This window comes from Oncorhynchus gorbuscha, linkage group LG03, assembly GCF_021184085.1.
Source record: "Oncorhynchus gorbuscha isolate QuinsamMale2020 ecotype Even-year linkage group LG03, OgorEven_v1.0, whole genome shotgun sequence".
NCBI classification, from domain to species: Eukaryota; Metazoa; Chordata; class Actinopteri; order Salmoniformes; family Salmonidae; genus Oncorhynchus; species Oncorhynchus gorbuscha.
This window is the reverse complement of record NC_060175.1, coordinates 68,138,999-68,151,884: the sequence shown is the minus strand read 5'-3', so window position 1 is coordinate 68,151,884 and position 12,886 is coordinate 68,138,999. Positions and strand designations below refer to the sequence as shown.

At 44.1% G+C, this 12,886-nt stretch overlaps 1 protein-coding gene across 7 annotated transcripts; it reads left to right on the top strand.

The window, feature by feature from the left end:
* The first annotated feature begins 172 nt into the window (after positions 1-172).
* LOC124031765 (prestin) lies at positions 173-8,036 on the top strand. 7 transcript variants are annotated; one of them, XM_046343413.1, is made up of 17 exons: positions 175-559; positions 858-997; positions 1,119-1,229; positions 1,427-1,575; positions 1,647-1,811; positions 1,923-2,075; positions 2,334-2,416; positions 2,582-2,729; positions 2,843-2,956; positions 3,666-3,743; positions 4,041-4,136; positions 4,263-4,369; positions 4,506-4,575; positions 4,680-4,769; positions 5,069-5,212; positions 5,329-5,383; positions 7,169-8,036. In XM_046343413.1, the coding sequence occupies exons 1-17, from the start codon at positions 426-428 to the stop codon at positions 7,387-7,389; spliced, it is 2,058 nt and encodes a 685-aa protein (XP_046199369.1). In that variant the 5' UTR covers positions 175-425; the 3' UTR covers positions 7,390-8,036. The 7 variants fall into 7 exon arrangements, with proteins under 7 accessions (XP_046199365.1, XP_046199367.1, XP_046199366.1 ...); XM_046343409.1 differs by having other exon boundaries at positions 173-559; positions 3,666-4,136; XM_046343412.1 differs by having other exon boundaries at positions 1,647-2,075.
* The last annotated feature ends 4,850 nt before the right edge of the window (positions 8,037-12,886 follow it).

Sequence of the window (12,886 nt, the reverse complement as noted above, 5' to 3'; positions counted from 1 at the left end):
TGCCATTCTGTCTGAATGCGAGCCACGACAAAGGAAGTTTTCAGCAGCGTTGAAATCGCTGAGGGGAAGGATTGGCCGCTGCTCTGAGCAGAGTTCAAGGCTTCACTCCACCCTCCCCAGCACACGTGGTGTACGGTAAACACACTCACATGACATCAGCCTGCTCATTCTCTCTGGACATAGTTGTGTACAGGTTTTGTCTTCACCTAGTATTTAGTCTCCCACACACACACGGTCGGGTTATTTTTCTATTTAATTGCTATGCTATTCTTTTGCACTTTCACTCTAATTATATCTAAACTGGCTCACTGAACTATTCATACACAAAATAGAGAGAAATTGGCAAATGGAAAATTGGCAGCAGTCAGACCGTCCTTATATAGCAGTGCTGGAGAGTGTTCCTGCACTGTGCCTTTGACTTCGAGATGGACAGTATTATTCTTAATCCGGTCCGGCCTGATCACACAGCCATGCTGGACGAAGCACAGTTAGATATACTGGGTCAGCGGTTGGGAAAGAAGTCCCGGTCGGTTTGGGAGAGGGTGAAGGCGGAATGCTGGTGAGTGACAGTGGAGCCTTGTTGCTCCAGCGCGGCATTCATGCTCTGTATTTCCATTGTGGCGTGAATGTTAACCACACCCCCCAGTAGTCTGGGGCATCGCCAGGGACATACTGCATAGTATTATGAGGGACAATATCACATTGTTGGCGTTTCTTTAAAATATTACATTTCCTTTTTATATTTTAACACATTTTTTATTTGGCCTACATATTTATACCTGTCAAATTCAACAGAGAGAAATGAACCATTTATGTCTACGATTGAACCCCAGCTCTGGTTGTGTCTCCTCTCCCAGGTGTTCTGGTCCCAGGCTGAAGAGCTGTATTTTGTCATCTGTTCCTGTCCTCTCCTGGCTGCCCCGCTACTCCCTCAGAGACAACGCCATCGGAGACCTGATTTCGGGCGTCAGTGTGGGTATCATGCACCTACCCGGAGGTACCACTGACTACAGATATGAATGAGATTGATACGCACCTGGTTATACCTGCCGCTCATGTCTGCTTTAGGCCAGACGCTTCACTCTCTGTGTTTCTCCCCCCCCCCCCCCCCCCCCAAGGCCTGTCTAATGCGTTGCTGGCCGGGGTGCCGCCTGTGTTTGGTCTCTACACCTCTTTCTATCCGTCGGTCATCTACTTCATCTTTGGGACGTCCAGACACCTCTCAGTGGGTGAGTGTTAACACGGACCTCTGCGTCACCCTCATCACCTGAAGGGGTGGGCATAATCCAATTCCTTCACGGGCTTTCTTTTCTTTTCAGTGCTGAATGAGTGAAATGTGGGTTTGAGTTCAGTTAGCCTGAGCGAGGAACGAGTGCAAGGCTTTGAATATGACATCGGTGCGTTTCCATGCATGACGGGCACACAGGTACTTTCGCCATTCTTTCTATCATGATTGGCACTGTGACGGGCAACGTGGAGTTGCTTAGCAACGGTGTCGAGGAGCGGGAGGGCGATGGAGGAATGGCTCGAGTGTGTGTGGCAGTACAACTTACCTTCCTTTGTGGCCTTATACAGGTGAGAGCACACACACACACACACACGTCTTAGGATGACAGGCTAGATCTGTTAGTTGTCCCTCTCTACAGATAGTGTTGTTCTTGATAAGAGGAGGGGATGTGTGTCACTGGCTGTCTCAGCCCCTGGTGAGCGGCTATACCACGGCGGCAGCCCTTCATATCACCATCTACCAGCTGCCTCTACTCTTTGGCATCCCTACCAACAGACACAGCGGTTTCCTGGCTGTCGGCTGGGTGAGCTTTGTGTGTGCGTGTGCGTGTGTAGGAGACGGAGGGAGTGTGAGAAACCGGTTACAGTGTGTGTGTGGGTCCCTGTCTTCATCCCTGTTCCCTGGTGTGTGTCAGACGCTGGCTGATGTGCTGTCTAGAGTGACTAACGCAACGCCTGGGACGCTGGTTGTCTCCGCCGTCTCCATGGTGATCCTGGTGGGAGGCAAGATGCTGAATAGACTCTTCAAGACCAAGCTACCCATGCCCATTCCATGGGAGCTAGTGCTGGTAGAGATACACACACACACACACACACACACACACACACACACACACACACACACACACACACACACACACACACACACACACACACACACACACACACACACACACACACACACACACACACACACACACACACACACACACACACACACACACAGTCAGACATGAGTCAGAATTGCATAAAGGTCTTTCTGTTGAAGACTGTTCCAGTGTGATGACTTCCATCTCCTCTGTCCTCTTCATTTTATCCATCCTCAGATAACGCTGGCCACCTTCCTGTCAGTGCAGTTGGACTTGTCAGGACAACATGGTGTCCAGGTGGTAGGACACATACCCACTGGGTTAGTCCTACTGTCTCTCGTCGTATTGTTTGTGCCATGTCAAATGAATTTACTTGTGACATAAAACGTGAGTTATTACCGTGTTATGTTCACAGGCTACATGGGCTGAATACAGAAATATGATGAAACTCCCAGTATGTCCCCTCTCTCTTTCCGTGGCTCCAGCTTGTCTCCCCCAGCCCTCCCCTCTCTAGCCCAGGCCAAACAGCTGTTTGGTCCTGCTCTGTCCCTGGCTGTGGTGGGCTTTGGCTTTACCTCTTCCATGGGCAGAATGTTTGCGCACAGACATGATTACACCATAGACAGCAACCAGGTAACAGAGAAATGAGCTCTCACATGGTCTCCTAATGGACTCACTATATTCACTCCGCTGTTAGGAGGACCAGTTTCTCTCTCACTGCTATAATTGGTCTCTTCCTGCTGTAGGACCTGTTGGCGATAGGACTCTGCAACACAATTGGAGGGATGTTCCACTGTTTTGCCGTCAGCTGCTCGTTGTCACGCAGTATGGTCCAAGAAAGTATTGGGGTGAAAACTCAGGTAGAGTTTTATTTTTTTATTTTTAAAGCTAGAATTTGGTACATTGCTGTTCTTCCATTCCGTCACAAAAGTCCACATACTTTTGTCAGTGACAAGTGTGGCTGATATAGCAAAATCCACGAATTTGAGAGGGGTGTCCACATACTGTGTATATACAAAAGTATGTCATTCTCATTGAAAGGAAGTCGAAGAAGTGGTAGATCTGTTCAATGTGCACTATTTCTATGCTTTCCGTTTCTATGTTTTTGCATCTTTTACTTTTGATTTTATACACCAGCTTCAAAGAGCTGAAAAATACAAAAGTGTTTCGGTTAGGGAAAAGATATTTCCCAGCAGTTTAGATGTTAAAATGATTCTCTACACGATATACTTGCTTGTTTTGTCACATAAACTGAAATTGGGTGAAGTATTCACATTTTTGCAACCAGGAAATGAACAAATGAATTGTTCTTTGTGATAGACATACTGTAGTATTGAAATGAGAGGGATACGTACTGTAGTATTACATGTGAGAGGGATGCAGAAATGTAAAGCCTGGCTCTGGAATTGAACCCTGGTCTGCCGTGGGGAATATGTAGTCCATAATTGGCTGTGTGCTAAACACCGGCACGGGGTCAAGTATTAATTTCACATCTTCCCTGACTTATATGCATCCCACTCTTTTGCTCTCTCTTTTCTAATCTCTCCCCCTCGCTCCTCCTGTCCACAGGCGGCTGGGCTTCTTTCTGCTCTGATGATGCTCACCATCTTGCTGAAGATTGGACATCTCTTTGAGCAGCTGCCAATAGTACTCAAGTCATTTATAACACCTTCTACATTCCCTTCTCTAACACTGAAATCAGATGTTTTGTCTGTGTTTGCGTTCATTTGTTTGTTTTGGTGTTCATATGCTTCTGTTTCATTCTCTGCCTTTGTGTTTGTAAGTGGTTATACTTGTTGCTCTGTCTCTGTGTGTGTGTGTGTGTGTGTGTGTGTGTGTGTGTGTGTGTGTGTGTGTGTGTGTGTGTGTGTGTGTGTGTGTGTGTGTGTGTGTGTGTGTGTGTGTGTGTGTGTGTGTGTGTGTGTGTGTGTGTGTGTGTTACAGGCAGTGTTAGCAGTGGTCATTGTGGTAAATCTGCAAGGGATTCTGGGTCAGTTTCGGGAAGTCCCAGTGCTCTGGGCATCTGACCGTTTGGACCTGGTATGTCAACATCCATATAACATCCATCATCCATTTCGTATGCCTTCAGTCATTCTGATGTCCCATCACTGATCACCCCAGATAGGCCTCTAATCCAGGGACTTTCCTGTGTCCCTCTCCCTACAGCTGGTGTGGGTGTTCACCCTGATCTTCACCCTGATTTTCAACCTGGATCTTGGCCTGGCTGCTGCTCTGGCCCTCTCTCTGATCACTGTCGTCTACAGGACTCAACTGTGAGTGTGTCGGTCACTCGTTAGGTGGCGTGCATGTTATGGGATTCGCATAACACCTATGGAAAATCATTCACGTCTGTTCTTTCTCATTTTGTCTTTTTGTATTCATCTGTCTGTCTCTTGATCGCTCTCCCAGCTCCCACAGTGCAGTGCTGGGTCATATTCCTGGGACGGACTGCTACAGGGACCTACGTCTCTATGCTGAGGTAACCTTTATGACAGCCATTGAGAAACCTTTCACCTGAACTCACTAACCAGTTCCTGCTGTGCTGCTGATGAACAACACCCTGCTCTGCTCTGTGTTTCACAGGCCAGGCCGGTTCCTGGAGTTACTGTATTCTCCTGCTCCAACCCGCTGTACTTTGCAAATGCTGAGCTGTTCTTCAGCTCTCTCAGAAAGGTAGATAGGCTACATGCTATGAGACATAAACTACAACTCAACCCAGAGAGTATAACAAACTACAACTCAACCCAGACAATATAGCATAAACTACAACTCAACCCAAGCAATATAATATAAACTACAACTCAACCCAGACAATATAGCATAAACTACAACTCAGCGCAGAACCTGTTTGTTTCTGCATAGTTCTGCATTCCTTCACGTACTTACTGTAGGTTGACAGCTGTAATTCATGCAATGTGAAAGTCTATGAACATTAGCAAGTGTGTGTGGGTGTGTTTTTTTTGTGAAAACAGTCTGTGCAGCGTGTCCAACTGGAGAATGCAGCCCTCATTGAGAACCAGCCCTTACCTCAAATGCAAGGCGCAAGGCACTGTCTGGTGCTAGAGTTTAGCTCAGTCATCTTCATGGACTCTATGTCAATCAAAGCACTATGTAAGGTGAGCCCAAACAGTCATTACCTGAAACAAATAACAGCGAGTATGAGACAGGGAAAGGGAACAAGAGATATCCCATACTGTGCTGTGTAACACACAGTGTTTTTCCGTTGTGGCAGGTTGTGGAGGAAATGGAGGAGCAGGGGGTCAGTGTGTTTCTGGCTGCTTGCCCAGGTAAATTCCCCTCAAACTTCCTGCTACTGCCATAACAACCTCACCTACTTATAAAACTCCCTGGTCTACCCTCAAAACAGTGATGGATGTACTGTAACATATACAGTTGAATTCGGAAGTTTACATACACCTTCGCCAAATACATTTAAACTCAGTTTTTCACAATTCCTGACATTTAATCCATGTAAAAATTCCTGTCTTAGGTCAGTTAGGTTCACCACTTCATTTTAAGAAGGTGAAATGTCAGAATAATAGTCGAGAGAATGATTTATTTCAGCTTTTATTTCTTTCATCACATTCCCAGTGGGTCAGAAGTTTACACACACTCAATTAGTATTTGGTAGCATTGCCTTTAAATGGTTTAACTTGGGTCAAACGTTTTGGGTAACCTTCCAAAAGCTTCCCACATTAAGTTGGGTGAATTTTGGCCCATTCCTCCTGACAGAGCTGGTGTAACTGAGTCAGGTTTGTAGGCCTCCTTGCTCACATACACTTTTTCAGTTCTGCCCACAAATTTTCTATTGGATTGAGGTCAGGGATTTGTGATGGCCACTCCAATACCTTGACTTTGTTGTCCTTAAGCCATTTTGCCACAACTTTGGAAGTATGTTTGGGGTCATTGTCTATTTGGAAGACCCATTTGCGACCAAGCTTTAACTTCCTGACTGATGTCTTGAGATGTGACTTCAATATATCCACATAATTATCCTTCCTCATGATGCCATCTATTTTGTGAAGTTCACCAGTCCCTCCTGCAGCAAAGCATCCCCACAACATGAGGCTGCCACCCCCGTGCTTCACGGTTGGGATTATGTTCTTCGGCTTGCAAGCCTCCCCCTTTTTCCTCCAAACATAGCGATGGTCATTATGGCCAAACAGTTCTATTTTTGTTTCATCAGACCAGAGGACATTTCTCTCATCTTCACAAGGTCCTTTGCTGTTGCACTTTTCATACCAAAGTACGTTCATCTCTAGGAGACCGAACGCGTCTCCTTCCAGAGTGGTATGACGGCTGCGTGGTCCCATGGTGTTTATACTTGCGTACTATTGTTTGTACAGATGAACGTGGTTCCTTCAGGTGTTTGGAAATTGCTCCCAAGGATGAACCAGACTTGTAGAGGTCCACAATTATTTTTCTTAGGTCTTGACTGATTTTTTCCCCCCCATCATGTCAAGTAAAGAGGCACTGAGTTTGAAGGTAGGCCTTGAAATACATCCACAGGTACACCTCTAATTGACTAAAGCCATGACATAATTTTCTGGAATTTTCTAAGCTGTTTAACGGCAGTCAACTTAGTGTATGTAAACTTCTGGCCCACAGGAATTGTGATACAGTGAATTATAAGTGAAATAATCTGTCTGCAAACAACTGTTGGAAAAATGACTTGTGTCATGCACAAAGTAGATGTCCTAAACGACTTGCCAAAACTATAATTTGTTAACAAGAAATGTGTGGAGTGGTTAAAAAATGAGTTTTAATGACTCCAACCTGTCTGCGACCAAGCTTTAACTTCCTGACTGCATGTAAACCTCCGACTGTATATTTCATATTGTGAAATTTGGCGCTGGACATTGCTCTTATACCTCTCAGGACATTGATTGTACTGATTTTGGTGTAAGATGTGATTGCAGTTGCTTTAGAGATCTGTTTCAGATTGTAGGGTAATGTGCATGTCCGTTTCAGATTGTAGGGTAATGTGCATGTCAGTTTCAAATTGTAGGGTAATGTGCATGTCCGTTTCAGATTGTAGGGTAATGTGCTTGTGTGTTACCTGTGTCCTGTAGACAGGCTGGTGATCAAGCTGCAGGCCCAGGGCTTCGTCCCAAACACTCTGTCCAGGTCCTGCCTCTTCCCGTCAGTGCACCACGCTGTCCAACACTGCCAGATATCACCTCCCATGGCTGTGAATATGTTCCCTTTTTCTACATGCTTTGCTACTGGCATCGCTTCCTCGTGTCCTACGTCTACCGATGTGTCTGTTGGAATTAGTCTGTCTGCTTTGTGATTGTTTCCTACCTCTGCATTGATGTTGTTCTTCTGCTCCTGTAGGACCACAACACAGAGCTGAGTGAGTGTTGATGTGCAGCCTGCAGCTCATGGAGTGGATGGGAAAACGCCACCGTGGAATTCCTGCCTCAATCAGAATACGCAGTAGACTGAACTCCCAGCTCAAGCTGGCGTCGGCGATAGGACGATGAAAATGCTTTCCTTTTGAGCTCCTTCGCCAACGCTGTGGTTCAACGTCTTCTTTTGAGCTATGAAAAGACAGCAGATGGATTGGAGCCAGCCGGAGTCCGTCTGTCTGTCTGTCTGTCTGTCTGCCTCTGTCAGTGTGCCTGTCTTCCGAGCTCTAAAACATGTCCAGGTCCAACCACCCCCTGCGCCATGATTAGGTGTGTCTTTGGGGGTTTAATGGTTGGGCGTCGCTCCTGCACCTCCTCCAATGAGTTCAGACACTCATGGGAAGTGGGTGAGCTCGGCTGATGTCAATCAAATCAAATTGTATTAGTCACGTGCGCCGAATACAACAGCTGTAGACCATACAGTGAAATGTTTACTTACGAGCCTCTAACCAACAGCGCAGTTTTAAAAAAAGAGGTAGAAGTAACAAGTAATTAAAGAGCAGCAGTAAAAAAAAAAAATATATATATATATATATATATATATATATATATATATACAGAGGGGTGCCGGTACAGAGTCAATGTGCGGTGCCACCAGTTAGTTGAGGTAGTATGTGCATGCAGGTAGTTAATTAAAGTGACTATGTATAGATAGTCTTATGACTTGGGGGTAGAAGCTGTTTAGAAGCCTCTTGGACCTAGACTTGCCGCTCCGGTACCTCTTGCCATGTGGCAGCAGAGAGAACAACCAGACAGAATTGACTGTCATTCGTTGTTTGTATCATTCGTTTCAATTTCCATTGCAGGCCAACTGTACTACTGGCATTGCCTGGGTGGGTTTGTGCTACACAGAAATAAATAAGGACCGAACTGACTCGCCCTCTTGTGACTATGTAGTTCAGGAGGACACATTTGGATGTTTTTCTCAACCTCAGTCAGTGAAAGTTTGTACAGGTTATGACTTCAATCCACATGCTGATAGCCTACTGCGGTTATGTTGTTGAACTACGAGACCATACTGTCAGGTCTTTCATTCTGCTGTGTGTTTTAGAAGAAATGGAAACAGAAGTTGTCTCCCATAAAAGCTTTATTGAAGCAATATGACATCTTGTGTTCAATTCTTTGTTGCACACAGAATGGTTTATTCTTTCCCATTATAACCATGCTGTATCATCATTGTGTTTCACCATGTCAAATCTTTGTAAGCTTACTCGGTCTGCAGCTCCACTAAGACATGACGCTCTTGCAGTTTCCACAGCGATGGATTTCATTTGAATGATTGACAGGTGCAACACCCCTGTTTGACTACCTATCATTCTTTTCCCAAGAGAAGTTATTATTATTATAGAAGTTGTGTGGACAACACTTCTATTAAACTCTATGTGAACCCTTGAATAGCAAGGAAAGTAATACCATTTCAAAATATATCATCAAGCTTCAGATGAAATTAAATTACTATTAAATATTAATACATGTTAAATATCTACTGCATACCAGAAGAGGGAGGGAAAGGAGTACAAGAGTACAGCCCATAGTTGAACATAACTGCAAATGGAGGGACAGAAGAACTGCCTATACGGTATAATAACTGCCTATACTGCCTATACGGTATAATAACTGCCTATACTGCCTATACGGTATAATAACTGCCTATACGGTATAATAACTGCCTATACTGCCTATACTGTATGCCTATACTATGTAATAAGTCTAGCAGAGGCCATAAATGAAGACATGGTTTATATAATGGGCTCTGCAAGAGGGGTGAACAAACTGGAGGTCAAAGTTCAAAGGTCATCCAGGGGTATATATATATATATATTTTTTTTTTACCCCTATCAAAAAAACCTGTTTCAATGGAAGTTCGGTTCAAAACATTAGAATGACCAACAAACTCCAACAGAACAGGTTCATTATTTTTCCCTCATGGTCCCCTAGTATCATTATTGCGGCCATATCTGTTTGTCCACACAACCAGGTCATACACCATCCACACAGGGTAAGCAAAAACAAGCGTAATATCCCTGACTTAACTGAATTATGTCCTCTCTCTAACCAGGCCCAGATAAGACTCCTCAGACACCTCTTTCTAAAGACCTACTGTCTCACTGACTTGTAGCGTCAACAGCACACCTGTCTGTCCATCTCGGCCGGGATAAAGTGATTTATTGGGACTTAGACTCTTGCAGGTGGGGAGGAGGAGAGCAATCTGTGTTTTGTCTTCGTTCAAGTTCTGCTGTCAGAAGATACTTGCACAAAAGGGAATACTCAGTGACAGAGGAAGTTAAGGGGAAATCAGAGGGCTTTCTAGGAACAGAGGATCTCAACTGGATTAATAGCGGAAGAATGACCCCTCTCTAACTCATACCAAGACTCAGACACTTTGGACACAATTTCATCTAGTATTTGGATTACCATATTTGGACATCCTGAAAACTGATGTACTGACCTGCAGTAGATTGACCTTGAAGGAGAGGGAACATCTTTCCACAAGTTGAAGCTACATCAAGTGGGATATTGCTGCTGATCATCGAGGATCAACCTGAAGCCAGTTTCTATTGGGACATAAGACATTTACGTCATACGGTCACAACACATCAGAGCACAGGGAGAGAGTTGACATCAGAGCACAGGGAGAGAGTTGACATCAGAGCACAGGGAGAGAGTTGACATCAGAGCACAGGGAGAGAGTTGACATCAGACCACAGGGAGAGAGTTGACATCAGAGCACAGGGAGAGAGTTGACATCAGAGCACAGGGAGAGAGTTGACATCAGAGCACAGGGAGAGAGTTGACATCAGAGCACAGGGAGAGAGTTGACATCAGAGCACAGGGAGAGAGTTGACATCAGAGCACAGGGAGAGAGTTGACATCAGACAAGGCTGAAGGAAGAATCAGAGGTGACCTCTACACAGACAGGACTCTCGTGGATCACACAGGCCCAACTATGTAGGAGAGAAGGCGTGTGGGCTATCGCACACACAAAGAGGAGCTGGATAAAGGGAAAAAAGTGGATAAGATCCCTGTCTCAGAAAAGCTCAGAGAGTCAATGAGGTAAGGTAATGTTAACCTTGAATACAACAGAAAATAACCTACAGTACCAGTCAAAAGTTTGGACACACCTACTAATTCAAGGGTTATTCTTTATTTTTACTATTGTCTACATTGAAGAATATAGTAAAGACATCAAAACTATGAAATAACACATATGGAATCATGTCGTAACCAAAAAAGTGTTAACCTGTTGACGGGTTAGGGTTCCCATTTGGGAACGAACCCTCCCACGTTCAGCTGGAACGTGGCGCATGGAACGCAAAAATAGTCTTAGAAATATTTAACCTCCACACATTAACAAGTCCAATAGCTCAAATGAAAGATAAACACCTTGTTCATCTACCCAGCAAGTCAGATTTCTAAAATGTTTTACGGCGAAAACATAGCACATGTTTATGTCAAACCACCACCAAAGACACAGCTAATTTGAATAGCCAAGTTGAACAAAATATGCAATCAACAAACGCAGGATTAAAAGAAAAATAATTCACTAACCTTTTGAAAATCTTTATCAGATGACAGCAATAGAACATGTTACACAGTACATTTATGTTTTTTTTTCAATAATATGCAATTTATATCCATAAATCTCTGTTTACAATGACGCCATGTTCAAAAAATGCTACTCAAATGTCCGGAGAAATGATGATAGCTCCGTCAGATAACGTCAGATAACAAGCAATACACATCATAAACTTTGACTAAATATACATGTTCTACATATAGATAGAAAGATACACTTCTACTTAATGCAACCGCTGTGTTACATTTATTTTTAACGTTACAGAATTCGTTCACTAGGCTATAATATGAGACGGCGCTCAGAAATTAGCATTATGTCTCCTCTATCTTGGAGTCCACAGAAACCCAAATTTACCACATAAATATTCCCTTACCTTTGATGTTCTTCCATCAGAAGACCTGGAAGGAGTCATACTTACCAAAAACAGCGTTTGGTTTTGAAGTCTGTGTCTTTAGGTTATCAACGCAACAAATTCCGGTTGAAATGCAGCCAAAATTCTAGTGGATGCGCATTAAAACTTCAAAATTACATATTATATGTCGACTAAACTGGTCAAACTAAGTGCAGAATCAAGCTTTAGCATGTTATAAACGTGGAAAACAATCCTTAGCACGAACAGAAACACCGACATCGTTTGGTCAATCCTGGAAGAAAGAGAGCTCTGGAGCCGACGCGCGCATGAAAGTACATGTATTTTCGCGTGACCCGAAGGTTTCAGCCCGCCAAAAGTCTCGTGGGCGTGCGATTCTCACAATGACAAGCCCCATTGAAAGCAGACATCGCGCTGAAGACATATAAACTGTTCCCAGGTCTGCAGCTGCTTGGGAAGGGTGGGTGCGATGATGTCAAAGTTGGGCCAACTTTTCTGATGACAAGAGAGAGTTTGGGCTGCCCTGAGAGTTCTGCTTTACATACAGACATAATTTGAACGGTTTTCAAAGCTTTAAGATTTAGATGCACTATTGTAAAGTGACTGTTCCACTGGATGTCTTAAGGTGAATGCACCAATTTGTAAGTCGCTCTGGATAAGAGCGTCTGCTAAATGACTTAAATGTAAATGTAAATGTAGTGTGTTTTCTATTCAATAATAATTATTATATGCATATATTAGCAATTTTGGACAGATTATTTTTCTGTTTACTATGGTCACGCAATTCCTCCAAAGGGGGCAGTAGTCAGCCCTATCTTTAACTTAAACAAACCAAAATATTTTTTAGATTTTAGATTCTTAAAAGTAGCCACCCTCTGCTTTGATGACAGCTTGGAACACTCTTGGCATTCCTTCAACCAGCTTCACCTGGAATGCTTTTCCAACAGTCTTGAAGGAGTTCCCACATATGCTGAGCACCTTTTCCTTCACTGCGTCCAACTCATCCTAAACCATCTCAATTGGGTTGAGGTTGGGTGATTGTGGAGGCTAGGTCATCTGATGCAGCACTCCATCACTCCATCACACAGCCTAGAGGTGTGTTTTGGGTCATTGTTCTGTTGAAAAACAAATGATAGTCCCACTAAGCACAAACCAGATGGGATGGCGTATCGCTGCAGAATGCTGTGGCATCCATGCTGGCTAAGTGTGCCTTGAATTCTAAATAAATCACTGACAGTGTCATCAGCAAAGCACCATCCACACCTCCTCCTCCATGCTTCACGGTGGGAACTACACATGTAGAGATAATCCGTTCAGCAACTCTGCGTCTCACAAAGACATGGCGGTTGGAACCAAAAATCTCACATTTGAACTCATCAGACCAAAGGACACATTTCCACCGGTCTAATGTCCATTGCTCGTGTTTCTTGGT